General features: G+C 53.1%; 1 protein-coding gene across 3 annotated transcripts in view; it reads left to right on the top strand.

Moving 5' to 3' along the window:
• PIK3R6 (phosphoinositide-3-kinase regulatory subunit 6) overlaps positions 1-18,000 on the top strand; it is a 46,523-nt gene continuing 28,523 nt past the window's right edge. The window contains exons 1-2 of one of the 3 annotated variants that reach the window (XM_051825189.3): positions 1-166; positions 13,780-13,881. In XM_051825189.3, coding sequence (XP_051681149.3) covers positions 13,869-13,881 — 13 coding nt within the window. In that variant the 5' untranslated portion in view covers positions 1-166; positions 13,780-13,868. The remainder of the gene's footprint in view (positions 167-13,779; positions 13,882-18,000) is intronic. The other 2 variants (XM_070060054.2, XM_089317214.1) reach the window with 2 other exon arrangements.

Genomic DNA, 18,000 nt, shown 5'->3' with positions numbered 1-18,000 from the left:
AGAGCTCGCCCGAGTGGTGCTCGGCCGAGTCCTCTGCAGAGCTGGAGGCTGGAGTGGAGACCAAAGCCACCCTGTGTCCCTGGGGGCCGGTGGCCTCACCGAGCAGGTCCTCGAGGGAGCTAATCGCTGCAGGACTTGGGAGCTGAGCAGCTGCAGCCAAGCAGAGGTGGGTGCTGGCTGGGAGAGACAGGGCTGAGCCGAGCGGATGGAGGGGCTGGGAGGGGAAACCCTGGGGGAGGGGCACCAAGGACCCCCTGGCTCTTAGGAATCCAAGACCTGGTGGGCTGTGGGGCCGGCCATCCTGACAAGGGTCACCCCAGGGTGGCTGTTGGACCGTCTGCCGAGGTTAGACCGTCCTGCCCATTTTCTTCAGATGAGACGATGCGGGACCCTCTTCCCGTATCTTCTCAGATCTTGCACCTGCTGACGGTGATGGGACTGATAATTCAAGGGGGCTGCAAGAACTTCGGGGAAAGTGGAATTAAAAGATAGATGATGTGGGGGCCAGAAAGCATTGAAACCCACGCACAAGAGGGCAGAGCAGCTGCTGTAAAGGACACCAGAGAGAGCTGGTAATGAGCCCATTGTTAAGCCGGAAGACTGAGGCTTGGGGAGATGAAGCAACTCTCCAAAGACTGAACAGAAGGTCTGGGGGGAGCAAGACTAATCAGCGTCCTGTCCATCTGTCTGTCACCTGGTCTGGCCGATTCTCCCCCACACTCCTGAATCCAGCCTCTTCCCCAGGTGCGGCTCCTCTGACCAGAGTCCGACCAGAGCCTGGGCTCCCGGCTGGGAGGAGCTCATTCCGGAAGTGGAGATACAGCTGCAGGGGACTGACACAGAGAGGGGGAGAGACGCCAGGGGAAGCCGTGTGCACGGGAGTTGGGGAGAGAGGCCTGTGGGCGTGGGACCAGGGTGGGCGCAGGGGATGGCGGCCCCTGAGCTGAGGCTGCAGGGGAGGCAGGGTCCTGCAGAGGGGAGCCAAGTGCGGGAAGCCACAGAGAGAAGGTGGGTGCTGAACCCAGGACCTGCGCGGGGTGCGTGCGGGGCCGGTCCAGCGCAGAGGGCGTGGCGCAGCGGTCAGGGCTGGGGGCATGTGGCGTCTTTTCTTTCAGCTCCAAGCAGTTTCCCAGTTTCCTCTCGTTTGGCTCCCGTGAGGACCCTGCGAGGTCCCCTGAATGAGAGGGTTTCCAGCGACCCGCCCGGGCGGCGCTGGTGATGCGGAGGCGGGGAGCGCCCTGCCCTGCTGCCGTGGCCTCCGCTTACCTCCTTGCGGGCCGGCCGACAGTGACCCTAGCCCGGCCCCGGGGAACAATACCCACCCCCTCGAATCCAGGTGCTTCCTTCCCAGTCGGGGACGGAACAGCTGAGGAAGCAGGCCTGTCCGTCCCCACAGCCCGCCAGGAAGACGGGGTCCTCACTCACCAGTCCCTGGGGTTGGGGAGCCTGAGAGAGCCCTCAGGGGCCTCGTGGATGGGGGCTGAGGGTTAAAGGAGACCCCTCCCATCTTGGAGCTCCGCCTTCTCACTTCTCCCCCTCCCCCACTCGCGACCGGCAGCCCACTAATCACAGGCTCTGAACCCCTAAACCAGGCCTGTGGTGTGGCAGGGGTCTGCACCCAGGCCCTGGGGCCTCCGTGGTGGGAGGAGAGAGAGGCAGGTGCAAGGGCTCTGCAGGTCCCGCCCCTTTGTCCTGTCACAGAGGGGAGGGGGGAGGGAAACAGATCCCTGTCTTTCTTCCCGGGCTTCTGTCCTGCAGGTCTGGCGCTGCAGGAGGCCTGGGCGGTGGCTAGCGGATGCTAGGCCAGGGATGTGGGGAGGAGTGCAGGGGTGGCCTGCAGGGGTGCAGCGGACCTGGAGCTTTCTTCCCCAGACGCTGGTCCCAGCCAGTCTTCCTCAGCTCCTCCCCTAAATCCTCTTCCTTCATTTCCCTCCCCTAGCTGGGAAGTTTTCTGAACAGCATCGCCTAGCAGATACAGCTGCCAGCAGGCTCCCTCCCGTTTCTTTCCACTGCATCCATTTAGTTGAAAGTCACAGTTAGAGAAAGTCTTCCATCCACCGGTTCACTCCCCAAATGGCCACAAGGGCTGGGGCTGGGCCAGGCCAAAGCCAGGAGCCAGGAACTTCTTCCAGGTTCTTCTGCATGGATGGCAGGGGCCCAAGCACTTGGGCCATCTTCCACTGCTTTCCCAGATGCATTAGCAGGGAACTGGATTGGAAGTGGAGCAGCCGGGACTCGAACCAGTGTCCATACAGGATGCGGGTGTCACAGTGCCGCCATGCCGGCCCACATACAACTGCCTCCGCGGTCAGTCCTTGGGCCTATTTTGCCCCAAGCTGTGACCAGCTATGTGTGTGCACCTGCCCAGGAGACCATTCACTGCTCATGTTCTGTGTTTAAGGAATCCCGTTTCATTCATTCCTACATTCATTCATCCATTCTTCACGTCCAGTCTTACCCCTCTGTCAGAATTGTGAAGGATCTTAGATGCGTACCCTACTTAGAACTAGCACATGAGCCTGCCAGTTTTGTGGATACTGGCGGAAAATATGAGACTCCCAACTCAGAGACAAAGGACTTTATTACTCATAGCACAACAAGCAATGTGAATGTCGTAGTCCTCAGTTCCCTTGTCCCTAAGTCCCATAGGGGCAGCAGAGAGGCCAATCCAAGCGGATGCTGTGCATTGCAGTCAAGGAACCCCGACCTCAGGAGACCCCAGCTTCATGGTGGGCTGCACGCAAACCTGCCCCCTGAAAGGGGACATGATTATCACGTTGGACAGCAAATAGATCTGCCCTCTGCCCTGCAGGGAGCGTCTCTAATTTCCTAGGCTGTTTAATATGCCAGAGCCGAACCTCCCATGCACAGACACCAACCTACAGAGGGCTGTCGCCCTGCACCCCTTGTCTTGTCCCCTGGCCTGCTGCACCCCAGCCACGCTGGCCCTGGGAAACACCAAGCACCCTCCCTCTGGGCCCTTTGTCTCCACTATTCTGTTTGCTCGGGCCATGTTTCCTGCATAGCTGGCTCTCTGTCTCCTTCAGGTTTCCCCCCAAAGGTCACCTCCTCAGGAGACTCCTAGAGTTGCCTTTTATTTATTTATTGTTTAAGATTTATTATCTATTTGAGAGGTAGAGTTACAGAGAAAGAGAGAGACAGAGAAAGGTCTCCCATCATCTGGTTCACTCCCTTAGTGGTCGCAACAGCTGGAGCTGGGCCAATCCCAAGCCAAGAGCCAGGAGCTTCTTCTGGGACTCCCACATGGGTGCAGGGACCCAAGGACTTGGGCCATCTTCTACTGCTTTCCCAGGCACATTAGCAGGGAGCTGGATCAGCAGTAGAGCAACCAGCACTCGAATCAGTGCCCATATGGGATGCCAACACTGTAGGCATCAGCTTTACCTGCTATGCCACAGTGCCAGCTCCTGAATTCTATTTTAGTAGCACACATCATCTAATATAAAATTTATTTAGCTTATTGCCTAACCCCTCCATTCCCAACATGCCCACAATGATGCAAACTTCATGAGAGACATTTTAAATTATATTTATTGGAGAGGGAGGTGGAGGGAGCTCCCTCCCCAAATGCTTGCAGTGGCAGAGGCTGGGCTGAGGCCAGGAGCCATGAACTCTATATCCAGGTCTCCCTTGTTGGGGGCAGAGACCCAGACACTTGAGCCATCACCTGCAGCCTCCCAGGGTGTGCATTAGCAGGAAGCTGGCATCCAGATGCCCACATCTCACCTGCTCGACTAAATGCCTGCCTATTTTTTTTTAAGATTTATTTATATGAAAGTCATAGAGAGGAGAGGCAGAGAGAGAGAGAGAGAGAGAGAGAGAGAGAGAGGTCTTCCTTCCGATGGTTCACTGCCCAGTTGGCTGCAAGGGCCGGAGCTGGGCCATCTTCTAATGCTTTCCCAGGCCATAGCAGAGAGCTGAATCGGAAGTGGAGCAGCTGGGTCTCGAACCAGCACCCATATGGGATGCCGGTGCTCCAGGCCAGGGCGTTAACCCACTGCGCCAAAGTGCCGGCCCCAATGCCTGCCTATCCCCATTTGCTCCCATAGCACTAGGACCTGGAGCAGTGTCTGACATACAAATGGCACTCAAATGCTCACCGAATAAGTGGATCCATCTGTTTACTTAGGTCTTCAGTTGAAGACCTGGTTCTCTGCCTTGTGGGACAGGGCTTGACATAGGGGAGGGGACTTCAAAACCTTCACAGAAAAAATAGAATTAAAAGTTTATTTTGATGCAAACAGTTCTTAAATATATGCATAATTTTTTTCATAGTTCACATTTTCCACAAACTTTTTGAAGTCCCCTCCTACTCGCAATAGATGCCCAAGGACTGTTGAAAAGGTGGAAGTATGAACGCTTGTGGTGGGTAGCGGGTAGCAGGAGGTGAGAGGCCCTGTGGTGGGTGGCGGTGGAGCTTCTCCTGAGGGGCTGGTGGGCTGGCAGGTGGTGCTCCTGGACGGCCACATTCCTGCACTTCCTGGGAACCTGAGACGGGGCGGGGCAGTGTGAGAGGAGCTCTGATTGGTTGGTCAGCACCTTGCACCTTGTTTTGTGGCACAGAAGCCGCAGTCAAACATCACAGCCGGGATTGACCAAGATAGGGCCCGAGATGGGTCAGCCGCCGTAGGTGGCGGAAGCGGCGTGGGCGAGCGCAATGTCCTTCTCGCTGTCGTGTCTGCCCTCGCTTCCTGGAGGACTTCTATCTGTCTGCTTTGACAGTGCTCTGAGCGTCAGTGTCATCTGTTTCCTGTACTATCTGTTGCATCAACCATGAACAGCAGACTTGTTTCCGTCCTTGCCTGAGAGCGGCTGAAGGGACAGTGACCGTCTTCCTACAAGTGCCTGGCACCCATCAATCCACCAATATTTATGAAAGGCCTTTAGCATGGTGTAAATAACGTCAGCTAATGGGGACCCAGCAGAGATCAAGATGGAGTCCTTGGGGTGGGCATTTGCCCTCTCGGCTAAGACCCTGGGTAACCCGGTGGCATCCCACAGTGAGGTATCCTGAAGCTGAAACCCAGCTCTGGCCCCTGACTCCAGCTCTCTGCCAATGCAGACCCTGGGTGGCAGCATTGATGGCGCAAGAGATTGGGTTCCTGCCACCCACCTGGGAGACCTGGATTGAGCTCCCGGCTCCCAATTTCAGCTCCAACAGGAGGCTGTTGTGGGCCTTCGGGGAGTGAACCAATAAATGGGAGTGCTCGCTCACTCTCTCTCTCATAAATAAACCAGACAGCTAACAAGCACAATAGCAGGCATCAGGTGCTATGGAGAAGTGCTGGGACGCACCATGGTGTTTGTTGAATGACTTGTGGGCACTGTGGGACAACCCTAATGCCCATTTCATAGCAGGCTCTCTGTAGTTAGTCTTTCTCTTTGGGATCTGGGAGTTGACCCACGTACAAGAGTACTGCCGAAAGTTCATGGAAAATATTAGATGCTTATTTTGGTCTAAGGATCGTTTTTGGAATCCATGCATAGTTTTCTCATAGTGTACATTTCCATGAATTATATAGCTGATGGGTCCCCAGTGTGTCTGCCTTCAAGGGCCGGGCAGGTGACATAAATGATGGTACAAAATGCAGAGTGCGGGCACGGTGGCCGCTGGCACCTGCCCGCGTTCTCTGTGATGGAAGTCGAAGGCAGCAAGGCCCCTGCCACAGGAGCAGGTGCGCCTCACCGCCAACTATGGTTGCACTGCAGAATCGCAGGCCCCGTCTTCCCAGATCCTTCAGTGTTCTAACTGGAAGTCTTTGTTCTGATGTGAAGTCTGACTTTCAAATATTGACCACAGGCTCAGTGTTCCCCCTTCTTCGGGGTGGGGGGAGAAACGGATGAGCTGGGTAACAGGCAAGAATGATGCTTGTGTTTTGCTGTATAATGCCTTTTAGATTTTTTTAAAGATTTATTTATTCAAAAGGCAGGGTGACAAGCAGGGAAAGAGAGGAGGCGGGGGAAGAGGGAGGTCTTCCATCCACTGGTTCACTCCCCAAATAGCAACACAGCCAGGTCTGGGCCAGACCAAATCCAGGAGCCAGGAGCTCCATCTAGGTCTTCCACACGGGTGGCAGGGTCCCGAGCTCCTGGGTCAGCTTCCCCTGCTTTCCCAGGTGCACTAGCAGGGAGCTGGATTGGAAGTGAGGCAGCTGGGACTCCAGTCAGGGCTCCAATATGAGGTGCAGGTGTGCCAAATGGAGGCTTAACCCGCTGCACCAAAATACCCATGCCCCTTTACAGATTTTTTAGCCCTACATGAGATTTTTAATGTGAAAAGCCAATCTTAACGAAATAGCTAGGAGTCTTGTTATGTCCATGCATAGTTTTTTTGTAGCATGCATTTCCAGACCTCACAGATAGATAACGATGATGACGCTGAAGACAGAGGATGCATGGGTATAAGCACATAGAGATGTATCAGGAAAGGAGGTTCCGTGTGACTGTGGAGGCTAAGTCTCACTATCGTCTGCAAACCACAGGCCGGGAAAGCTAGCGGTGTGGCTCAATTCTGAGTGTGATGTACTGAGCACCCGCGGAGCCCAGGGTGCGAGTCTCCAAACCCGTCCCAAGGTTCAAGAACCAGGGGTGCCGAGGCCCAGGGCAGGAGTAGGCGGCTGTCCCAGCCTTCTGTTCAATGGCTGCTCAATGGGCCCCCGGGGGCGAATCAAGCCACACTGAGGTCATTAAGAAGTCCGGGACAGCCACACCGCGCCCGTTCCAAGGGACGAGGGCGGGGGTCTCATTCACTCATCTCTAAACTCTCGGGTCTTGCACGCATTTCACCACGTGGATGTTCCCTCATTGACTCGCCCACCTCCACCATCCGGAGTACTTCCAGGAGACGGCCAGCGAGCACACAGAGCGCCCGAGGCCGCAGGTCCACAGCTGGGAGTTTGCGGTTCCTTTGCAAGATGGCGACTGCGGCTTTGCCTCCGTGGTTACCGCGCAAGGCGAGCGAGGACGTGCGCTTGTCGGGACTTCCAGCCTTCCGCAAGCCGGCAGCTGCGCGGAGGAGCAGAGAGGACTGCGCAGGGCCAGCAGCTCACGCAGGAGGTGCCCTTGTTGGAATATAAAGAGGCACAGCTTCTCAGCACACGAGTTACATGGACGGACAGATGGACGGACGGATGACAAAACCTCGCCCTCCGTGGCTGGCGGCAGTGGGACTGAGGGCTGGGCTGGAGCCCCCTCCTCGCCTCCCTGTGCAGGGCACAGCTAAGGAGGATTAGGCCAGAAAACCACACAGCAGGAGGCGTGTGTGGGAGGGAGGTTGCCCTCACCCTAGCGGTGCCCGGGTTCCTTGGGGAAATGTCGGCCAGGACCTGCTTCATCTCCCAGGAGGTTTAGGCCATCCCTGAAGTGGAGACAGATGAGGCGCTGACGCATTTTAAGAACGGGCTGGGTTCTGTCGTTTTCATTTCCTGTCTAGGTGAAGGCTTGTCCCCTGGGGGCTGTTCCCCCACTCTGCTGTGGTCAGCAGCCCCCAAGGACGGGAAGAACCGACGGAGGGCTGCGCTGGAAGGACCCAGCACCTGCGCTACCTACATAAATTTCTGATGACTGAATGAATGAATGAGTGAATGAGGAGCGTTCTGGCAGAAATCATTAAAGTTTTCTAGAATTTTCTCTTCAGTTGAAAATCAGGGGGCAGGCATTTGGCCTTGTGGCAGAGCTGTCACTTCAAGTACCTGGGTGTGAGTCCTGGCTCCATTTCCAATTCTGCAACCCCTGTGGGAGACCCGGATTAAGTTCCTGGCTCCCTGCTTTGGCCTGGCCCACCTCCAGCTATTGCAGGCATTTGGAGAGCAGAACCAGCACATGAGGGCCGGCTCTCTTGGTTTCTCTCTCTCATCAGCTCCAGAAAGAAAGAAAGAAAGAGAGGAAGAGAGAGAGAGAGAGAGAGAGAGAGAGAGAGAGAGAGAGAGAGAGAAAGAGAGAGAAAGAGAGAGAGAGAAAGAAAGAAAGAAGACAAATACACCACCCAGAGACTTCTCAGCTCTCCACAGCACCTCCTTGGCTGTACATTTCTCTCTTCGTTTTTATTTGTGTGGTTTCCTTTCCTTCAAGGCCTCCTATGGAGAGAAGCTTCCCTGTGTGGTCAGTGTGTTTCACTAGAGCAGAGGGGCTTGGTGAGGGGCAGGAAGGGTTGCAAAGGCAGGGGAGGTGACCATGACCCTGCACTTGGAGCTGAGAGCTGAGCTCTAGCCCTGGTGGCTTTTGGCAAGACCCTTCCACTTCATATGTTCATCAGATATTTCTAAAGATGTATTCCTCGTCCACTCGGTGTGGTGCTGCCCTATGAGCCGGGCACGATGGAGGGAATGAGACACACCAGGAGCCAGCATGTGGGGGTCTCATGTTCTGAGCAGTAGCTCAGAAAGCCAGTCACGACACGGGAAAATTTCCCATGAGGTGTGTGCTCCAGTGTGATTGGGACGGCTGTTTTACTTAGAGGGGTCAGGAAGGCCAGGTGAGGTTCAAAATGGGACCTGAACACTGAGGAGCCAGCTCTGGGGAAAGCTAGGGGAGGGTGCTCCAGGCAGAGACGTGCAAAGGCTCTGAGGTAGGGACCTTGTGTGACCTACATATCATACATAGGATCAGGATGCAGGATGCAGAGCATTTTCTTTGTTTTTTTTTTTTTTTTTTTAGATTTATTTATTTGAAAGAGATAAACAGAGAGAGAAGGAGAGAGAAAGAGAGAGAGAGGTCTTCCTTCCACTGGTTCACCCCCCAATTGGCCGCAACAGCCAGAGATGTGCCGATCCAAAGCTAGGAGCCAAGAGCTTCTTCCGAGTTTCCCACGTGGGTGCAGGGGCCAAGGACTTGGGCCATCCTCCACTGCCTTCCCAGGCCATAGCAGAGAGCTGGTTTGGAAGTGGAGCAGCCGAGACTAGAACCGGCACCTGTATGGGATGTCGGCACTGCAGGCCAAGGTGTTAACCCGTTGCACCACAGCGCCGGCCCCCCAGAGCATTTTCCTCACCCCCTCTGTAGTCACCCACTCAACCCCTCACAACACTGCTCTGCCCTCTGACTGTATCATGTCCCCTTTTCTAGAATGTTGTATCCCTGGCAGCATACAACATGTAACCTTTCAATTCTTGCTGTTCTTACTCAGCAAAATGTCTTTGAGGTACATGCGTGTTGTTGCATGTAGTTCTCTTTTTCTATTTCTGGGTACAGTATCTCATCGTGGATATGTCAGTTTGCTTATCCATTCACTCGTGGCAGGCATCGGGGTTGTTGGTTTGGGGCACTTAAAAATAGAGCTGCCGCCCATATCTAGGAACAGATGTTTTTGTGAATGTAAATTTCTATTTTTTAAAGATTTTTAAAAAGATTTATTTATTTGAAACGTAGAATTATGGAGAGAGAGGGAGAGACAGAAATAGAGGTCATCCATCTGCTGGTTCACTCCCCAAATGGCCACAATGGGCTGATCCAAAGCCAGGAACCAGGAGCTTCTTCTGGGTCTCCCATGTGGATACAGAGGCCCAAGGACTTGGGCCATCTTTTACTGCTTTCCCAGGCCATTAGCAGGGAGCTGGATCAGAAGTGGAGCAGCTGGGACTCAAATTGGAGCCCATATGGGATGCTGATGACAAAGGCAGAGGCTTTTAGCCTACTATGTCACAGCGCCAGCCCGTTTTCATTTTTCTAGAAGAAATAGCTGCTGGTTGGAGAGCAGGATCCCATAGGAAACATGGCTTAGCTTGGTGAGAAGTTGTTTTCCAGCTGTGCCACTTTGCGTTCCCACCAGCCGAGTATGGGCGTTCCACTTCCTCCACACACTCACTAGAACTCTCTCCTGTCCATTTAAAATGTCTAGTCATTTAGTAGGGTTAGCCCATGGTGTAGCCAAGGTGGCTGGTCTTCAAAAATTCCTGGGACATGTATACTGGGAAAAACTATGCATGGACTTCAAAAAAAATTTTTTTTTTTATTTTTTGACAGGCAGAGTTAGTGAGAGAGAGAGACAGAGAGAAAGGTCTTCCTTCCGTTGGTTCACCCCACTAATGGGCGCTACAGCTGGTGCTGTGCCAATCCAAAGCCAGGAGCTGGGTGCTTCCGCTCGGTCTCCCATGCAGGTGCAGGGACCCAAGCACTTGGGCCATCCTCCACTGCACTCCCAGGCCACAGCAGAGAGCTGGACTGGAAGAGGAGCAACCGGGACAGAATCCGGCGCCCAACCGGGACTAGAACCCAGGGTGCTGGCACCGCAGGTGGAGGATTAGCCAAGTGAGCCATGGCGCCGGCCTTCAAAAATTTTTTGCACCAAAACTACCTTGTTGGGACATGTGCAGACAAGATCTAGTCTGAAGCAAAAAGGAGGAGACATTAGTTTAAGAAGATTCCAGATCAGAATAAAATGAATTCTGCTGAGAATAAAGCAAGAATGAGCATCAGATTGGTGAAGTTTGGGTGAAAGAATGGTGAAACCAGAGATGTTTTCTGAAAAGTTCATGGGGCAATGCCCCAAAGAAATCAGTAGTTTACAAATGGATAACTTGCTTACTTATTTTTATGTATTTATTTGAAAGGAAGAGGGAGAGAGAGAGAGAGAGAGAGAGAGAGAGAGAGAGAGAGAGAGATCTTCTATCCACTGATTCATTCCTCAAATGCCTGCAACAACTAGGATTGGGCCAAGCTGAAGCCAGAAACCTGGAACTCCATCCAGGTCTCCCATGTCGACGGCAGGGGCTCAGATACTTGAGCCATCAACTGCCACCTACCAGGGTGCAGGAAGCAGAGCCAGGACTCGAAGTCAAATACTCGGATGTGGGATGCAGGCGTCTCATGCTGCACCTTAACTGCTGTACCAAATGCCCCCCCATAACTCATTTTTTTTAAGATGTTGCTTATTTATTTGAAAAGCAGAGGTAGACAGAGATCTTTCATCAGCTGATTCACTCCCCAGATGGCCACCATGGTAGGAGCTGGGCCAGGCTGAAGCCAGGAGCCAGGAGCCAGGAGCTTTTTCCAGGTCTCCCGTGTGGGTGCAAGGGCCCAAGCATTTGGGCCATCCTCTGCTGCTTTCCCAGGAGCATTAGCAGGGAGCTGGATTGGAAGTGGAGCAGCTGGGACTTGAACCAATGCCCATGTGGGAAGCTGATGCAGCAGCTTAACTTGCTACACACAGCACTGGCCCCCAGATAACTCATTTTAAGAAGACACAAGACATTGTTGAAGATGCAGCCTGCCGGGGCAGACTATCTGTGTCAATTTTCGGGGAAAAAACTAAACTTGTCCATGCACTAATTGAAGAGGATTGGGATTAACGTACAAACAGCAGCCAACACCACACAAGGAGACTTCAGGAAGTTAGTGGGAAAATGGAACTAAAAGTAAGAGTTTATTTTAGTGTAAAAAACCTTTTTGATGCAAAATATTTTTTCGCAATATTAGAAAATATAAATAAACTCATGCTTTTAATTCATTCTTCTATGAACGTTTTGAAATACCCTCATAGAGACATCTCAGTTGGCTGACCTTTTACCATTCTGACTGAAATTTTATTTTCTGGGCCGGCACTGTGGTGTAGCAAGTAAAGCCTGCAGTGCCGGCTTCCCATATGGGCACTGGTTGCAGTCCCGGCTGCTCCACTTCCAATGCAGCCTCCTGCTAATAGCCTGAGAAAGCAGTGGAAGATGGCCCAAGTCTTTAGGCCCCTGCACCTGTATGCGAGACCCAGAAGAGGCTTCTGGCTCCTGGCTTGGGCCTGGCCCAGCTCCAGCCCTTGTGGCCATCTGGGGAGTGAAACAGGTATTGGAAGACCTTCCTCTCTCTCTCTCTCTCTCTCTCTCTCTCTCTCTTTCTCTCAAACTCTAACTTTCAAGTAAATAAATAAATCTGTTTTTAAAGATTTATAAATTACCTTTATTTTACATACATTTTACTGTATTTGAGACATTTTTGTGTGTGACTAGTTAATTTTGCAGGATGTGAACAGAACTAAAGTCTGTGACAGTGGACATAGCCACTGAACCTTTCCATCTTCTATGTAAAGAAATCTGGAATTATGATTTAAAACCATATAACATGTGATTTTAATTTTCTTAGCATTTTTCTTTGTAAAGAACTAAAATATAAAGTAGTTGATGTGTAATAAAAGTAATACAATTCAAAAAAATTATTTTCTGCTCTCTGGGTGCAAACTGCTCCACCCGGATGTATTCCAGACAAGAGCAGAGCTCTTCATGAAAGTGTTGAACTAATGGGCTCAAGACCCTGAAGCGTTTCTTAGAAGAATCATAACAGGAAAGGAAACTTGGCTTTCCCAGTACAATCCTGAAGACAAAGTGTAACCCAAGTAATGGCTACCAAGAAGCGGAAGGATCAGGACGCTGCAAAGCAGGCCGGTGGGGCGAAGACCACTGCAGCTGTTTTTTGGGGGTTGTTCAAGGCATTTCGTTTGTTGTCTTGCTCGAAAGCCACAGAATGACAGCATCAGCTTATTAGGAGAGTATTTGGGGAAAGTTAGTCAAAGCCTTGCCCGAAAAATGCCTGGGAATCTCCACCAGGGTCCTCCTCCGACGTCAGGGTGCTCCTGTTTTCTCATCAAGCAAGAGCAATTTGTGAGTCTTGATGGGAGATCACCAGTCCTGACTTGGCCCCTTCTAGCTTGTTGTTGCTTCCTAATCTTTAAAAAAAAATCTGTGTAATCTTGGAAAATCTTTCTACAGTTAATATTGTGAAGGGGTCTGCATGGACACGGTTCAAGTCCCGGGAGCCTCAGCTCTACAGGGATGGACTAAAAGGCAGATCTCATCACTTCCAAAAGTTTCTTGAACTTGAGGGAGCTGCTGCTATCTACTGGTCTTTCAATTCCATTCTCCCACAAGCTCTTTGAAGTCCCTTCGTGTAGGACATGCGTCGTTCCTAATCCTGTCATTTTCTCTCTCTGGATTAGTTTTCCTAAGTCGATGTCAGTTCTCTCGGGTATTTCTAGGGGTCCTCCCCTTCCCCCCTCCCGCCCCTCCGCCCAGGGGTCGGGCCGAGCAATTCCCTTGTCCTCAGTGGGGAGGTCAGGGATGGTGGCCAAGGGTGTGGGCTCGGGTGCCAGGTGGTGTCTGCCTCTGTTACCTGTTTGAATGGTTGTTTGGTTTCTCTGTGCCTCAGTCTCCCCATCTGTAGGAGAGGTGGAAAATGGTACCTCCCTCACGTGCTTAATATATTCATAGTAAACAGCTGGTGGCTTTTAAACACTTAGAGGCATGCCGGCTGCATACTGAGCACCACGTAAGGATTGTTTAAGCGCAGTCACCCCCCAGCATCCACAGGGGATTGGTTCCAGGACCCCCACAGGTATCAGCACCTGGGAATGCTCAAACCCCTTATGGAACACCGTGAAGTATTTACATAGAGCCTGCACACCCTCCCTTAGACTCTAAATCCTCTCTCAATTACTTCTAATGCCTAACACGTTATACATGATGGTTGTGCTGCATTGTCCAGGGAACGATGAGAACCAAGTCTGTACATGTTCATTACAGATGCTTTTTTTTTTTTTTTTGAACCTTGGCTGGTTGAACCTGCGACTGTAGAACCCATGTGGGTGAAAGCTAGCTGTATTTCTCCAAGAGCTCTAGCCTCTCCATCATTTAAATATTTTAGTGACTTAAGTATTTCTTAAATATCTCTAGATTGTGCTTCCCCCATCGTGCTAGAGACCCAGGGCCTCCAGGATTTCCTCCACGTCTCAGACACTACTTCTGCACCTTCCCGCTACTCACGCCACCGCCTCTTTTGCAGAAGCACCTCTGTGCAGAAAAGCAACCGCTCTGCTTTCCATTCCGCTGCCTGCGGCGACCACATCCTCCTCACAGACTCCGCGGGCTCCCATGGAGAGCTCAGGTCAGTGTGCTGGGGGCTGTGGGGGTTTGCCAAGCCCGGCGGCTGCTGCTTGTTGGGATGGGATTGCAGGGGGACATCCCCAGGGCTGGCAGGGACCCCTGAACCCAGCCAGGCTGAGAGACCCCAACTCTGCGGCCCGAGGGGAAGAACATCTTGAGGGGTGGACACCCTCACACCTGCTGTGGGAGGCACTGATTGTTTGCAGTCACTGAGCTGATGACAAAGTAGCCAGGCTTTATCACCAAACATGGAGACGATTTAACGAAAGCCTAGATTGCGTGTACAGTGTATCAAGGGGTGATTAAAAAAAAAAACACTTGGCAAACATTAACTCTCCTAGTTTTTATGATAACCCCATAAGGCAAGGATTCTTTTCCCAAAGGGGAAACTGAGGCATGGTATGGGCAGGTATTTTCCCCAAGGTCACATCAGGCTCCGGACCTGGCAGTCTCACCCCCACGCCCACACTCTGGCTGCCTTGTAGAAGTGTCACGAGAAGTCTAGGAAGTGGTGATGTCGCTGTGACCTCATTTTTCTGGAAGGGAAACTGAGAGTGAGAGTGGTTAGGTAATCCTCTCAAAGCCAGGACGGGGCCTGGGTGATGCCAAGGCTGCGTCAACAAGGACCACAAGGAAAGGGGCCGGCTCCCCTCAAGATGTGCACCCTCTAATGATCAGCCAGCAAGCCCAAGGCCACCAGGCACGGACGATGATGAAGGGGAGGGGTCTCTAGGCAGGGACAGGTGTCTGGCTGCCATCATCCCTACCACATGGATCCTCCCCGCACTCCACCCCCCCTCTGAGAGCCTGGACCTATCAGAAGCAGTTCCACAGAACCAGGGACCCCCAGTGAACCCCACGGTCCCAAAATTCTGGGTTGTCTTTAACCAGAGGGGTTGGGGCTGAGGACCAGGAATGGAGCAGCACTGTGAAAACCTGCTAATGTTTCAGAACCAATTTCCTTTGTGCTCATTTTGCACTGTGTTTATTTATTCGAGAAGCAGAGAGAGAGAGAGAGAGACAAATAGAAGAAGACAGGCACAGGGAAAGAGAGAAAGAGAAACAGTAAGTGAGAGAGAGAGGGAGAGAGATCGCCCATCCTCTCTGGTTCACTCCACAAATGCCCAAAATGGCAGGGGCTGGGCCAGGCGGAAGTTGGGAGCCAGGAGCTCAACCCAGGTCTCCCATGTGGGTGGCAGGGACCCAACTACTTGAGACTCAACCTGCTACCTCCCTGGGTCGCCATTAGCAGGAAGCTGGAAGTGGCCAAGCATCTTCCTCTCTAGGTGAACTGTTCCCACTCACTTTAATTGTAATGATAAACCCATTGTAAATGATAAGCCCTGCTGTCTTCTAGGAAGAGACAGGTGCCAGGAAAGTTTCTCTGGATGCAAGCAATAAAAATTGAGGTGGCCAATGTAATCTTTTGTCTAAAAAGTGACCAAGCATTGAAGAAAAGCTGAAGCGCCAGATACTAGAAAGAGCAGGGGACAGGGCAGATCTGCCACCAGGACAGGGAGGGGTAGGTGGAGCCCAGGCCTTCTTCCTTCCTAGCCTTCCTCTGTATAAGGCTGCGGAAGACGGGGGAAGAGGAGGAGGAGAAAGATGGGAAGAGGAGGGGGGGGAGGAAGATGGGGGAGAGGAGGGAGAGGAGGGGGAGGGGGAGGAAGATGGAGAGGAGGAGGGAGAGGAGGAGGAAGATGGGGAAGAGGGGGAGGAAGGTGGGGAGGGGGAGGGGGAAGAAGATGGGGAGGAGGAGGGGAAGAGGGGGAGAAGGAAGGGGAGGGGGAGAAAGGAAGATGGGGAGGAGGACGAGGAAGATGGGAAGGAGAAGGGGGAGGAGGGGGAGGAAAATGGGGAGGAGGAGGAGGGAGCCTAACAGGAGCAGGTGTCTGGCCCAACATGAGACCCTGCTTGGGATGGCTGCCTTCCACATCAGAGTGCCTGCGTTCAACTCCCGGTTCCACTCAATGCTTGCTTCCCTGCTAAGGTGCACCCTGGGAGTCAGCAGGCGAGGGCTCAAGTCGTCGGGTCCCTGCCAGCCACGTGGGAGACCCAGACTGGGTTTCGGGGCTCCAGGCTTCAGCTTGGCCCAGCCCTGGCTGCTGCAGGCATTTGGAGAGTGAACCAGTGAATGGAAGACCTCTCTGTGTCTCTGCCTTTCAAAAAATAAATGAACAAGTAAATAATAAATGAAGAACATAGTAGTTATGATGCTTGTCAAGTATGAATATGGTACATCACTGTATGTGCCACACTCTTACACGACTGATGGCATGCAGGTGTGTCTACACCAGCACCCCCCACAAATATGGGAGGAATATGCTGGCCCATGACATCAGGATGGCTGCCACGTCACCGGGCAATACGACGCATAGAATCTATGGAATCAGCATTGTATCCGTGGTCTGTGGTTGCCGGAAAGGCTGTGCTGTGGTGTCGGACTATCTCTGCAAAGGGCCCCGGGGTGACTGTGGAGGCTGTTTAAGTGCCAAGAGCTGCAGTCCACGAGGCAGAGAGACCCAGGAGAGCCCATGTTCCAGGTCAAGGCCAGAGGCAGGGAGGTCCCGCTTGCTCAGGGGAGAGTCAGCCTTCGGTTCTATCGGTTCAGCTGATTGGCTGAGGCCAGCCCCAAGAGGGCGGGCCTTTCCTGCACTGAGTAGTCTGTCCACCTAAAAGTAAAACCCACCCTTACACCCTCCCAGACACACCGGGGCAAATGACACCGTGTGACGTCTGGACACCGTGTGACCCAGTCAAGCTGACACGTGAAGTCAGCCGTCCCAGGGGCTTGGGGTAACCCCAGGAAGACATGCAGTGGTGAGCTTGAAAAGGAAGTCTAAGACAATTCCACTAATGTCAGGAGGGGGTCAGGGCCCTGGAGTCCCCCAAGAATTACCTTTCTGAACAGAGGTCGGATCTCACCCAAACAAGCTGGCAAACGACACCAACTTGGTCCAGCTGAGTTGGTTCGATCTCCTGCCACCACCAGGAACCCGCATCCTGACACCACAATCTTCGTCCTGCCCATCTTCCTCCTCCTCCCCATCTTCCTTCCTCCACCTCCCCTTCCTCCTCCCGCTCCTCCTTTTCCTCCCCATCTTCCTTCCCCTCCCCCTCCTCCCCTCCTCCTCCCCTCCTCCTCCCCATCTTCCTCCCCCTCCTCTCCCTCCTCCTTTCCCTCCTCCTCTCCATCTTCCTCCTGTCAACTGTCCTCCCCGAGCTCTGAGCTTTCTCTCTCTCTCTCTCTCTCTTTCTCTCTCTCTCTCTCTTTCTTTTTAAGATTTGTTTATTTATTTGAAAGGCAGAGTTACAGAGAGGCAGAGGCAGAGAGAGAGAGAGAGAGAGAGAGAGAGGTCTTCCATCTGCTGATGCACTCCCCAAATGGCCGCAACAGTCAAAGCTGGGCCGATCCGAAGCCAGGAGCCTGGAGCTTCCTCTGGGTCTCCCACATGGGTGCAGGGGCCCAAGCACTTGGGCCACCTTCCACTGCTTTCCCAGGCACATTAGCAGGGAGCTGGATTGGAAGAGGAGCACCCGGGCACCCGTACAGGATGCAGGCACTGCACCCTGTTTTACTCACTATGGCACGGTGCTAGCCCCAGTTCTGAGCCTCTTGTCACCTGACCTCTGACACTTGAGACATTCCATTTCTTTCTCTCCTTACCCAAATCAAATCCAGCTTCAGGCCCTCATTTTTCCAAGGTCAGCGGGAAGCCAGTGTCACTCACTGGGGACACTCGGCCCTTCCTCAGGAGCCTGTGAGAAGTCTGGACAGTGGGCAATGCGTGAGGTCTTCCATGCGGCGGAACTGAGGGACCGGTTTGTTGGGGAGCTGCCTGGGAGGCCATTCTTGTGCCTGGCAGACACAGCCTGTCACAGGCACGTCACAGGCACGTCACAACATGGCCTCCAGGGCTCTGCTGCTCTCTTCAGCTCTTCGCTGCCTCCAGCAAGCTGTGGCTCAGCCGTCCCTGGTGCCCCCGCTTCCCCAGCACCCCAGAACTCTGGGGCCCTCACAGTCTTGGGGAGTCCAACCTCCTCTCCTTGAACTGCGTTGCTTCCTCTTTAACAGAAAGCATCGGCTGACAGTGCAGCCTGACGGAGGGGCTAGGTGGGC

This window comes from Oryctolagus cuniculus, chromosome 17, assembly GCF_051225735.1.
Source record: "Oryctolagus cuniculus isolate XC-2025 breed Fujian yellow rabbit chromosome 17, ASM5122573v1, whole genome shotgun sequence".
Lineage (NCBI taxonomy): Eukaryota > Metazoa > Chordata > Mammalia > Lagomorpha > Leporidae > Oryctolagus > Oryctolagus cuniculus.
This window is presented reverse-complemented; position numbering and strand designations above follow the sequence as displayed.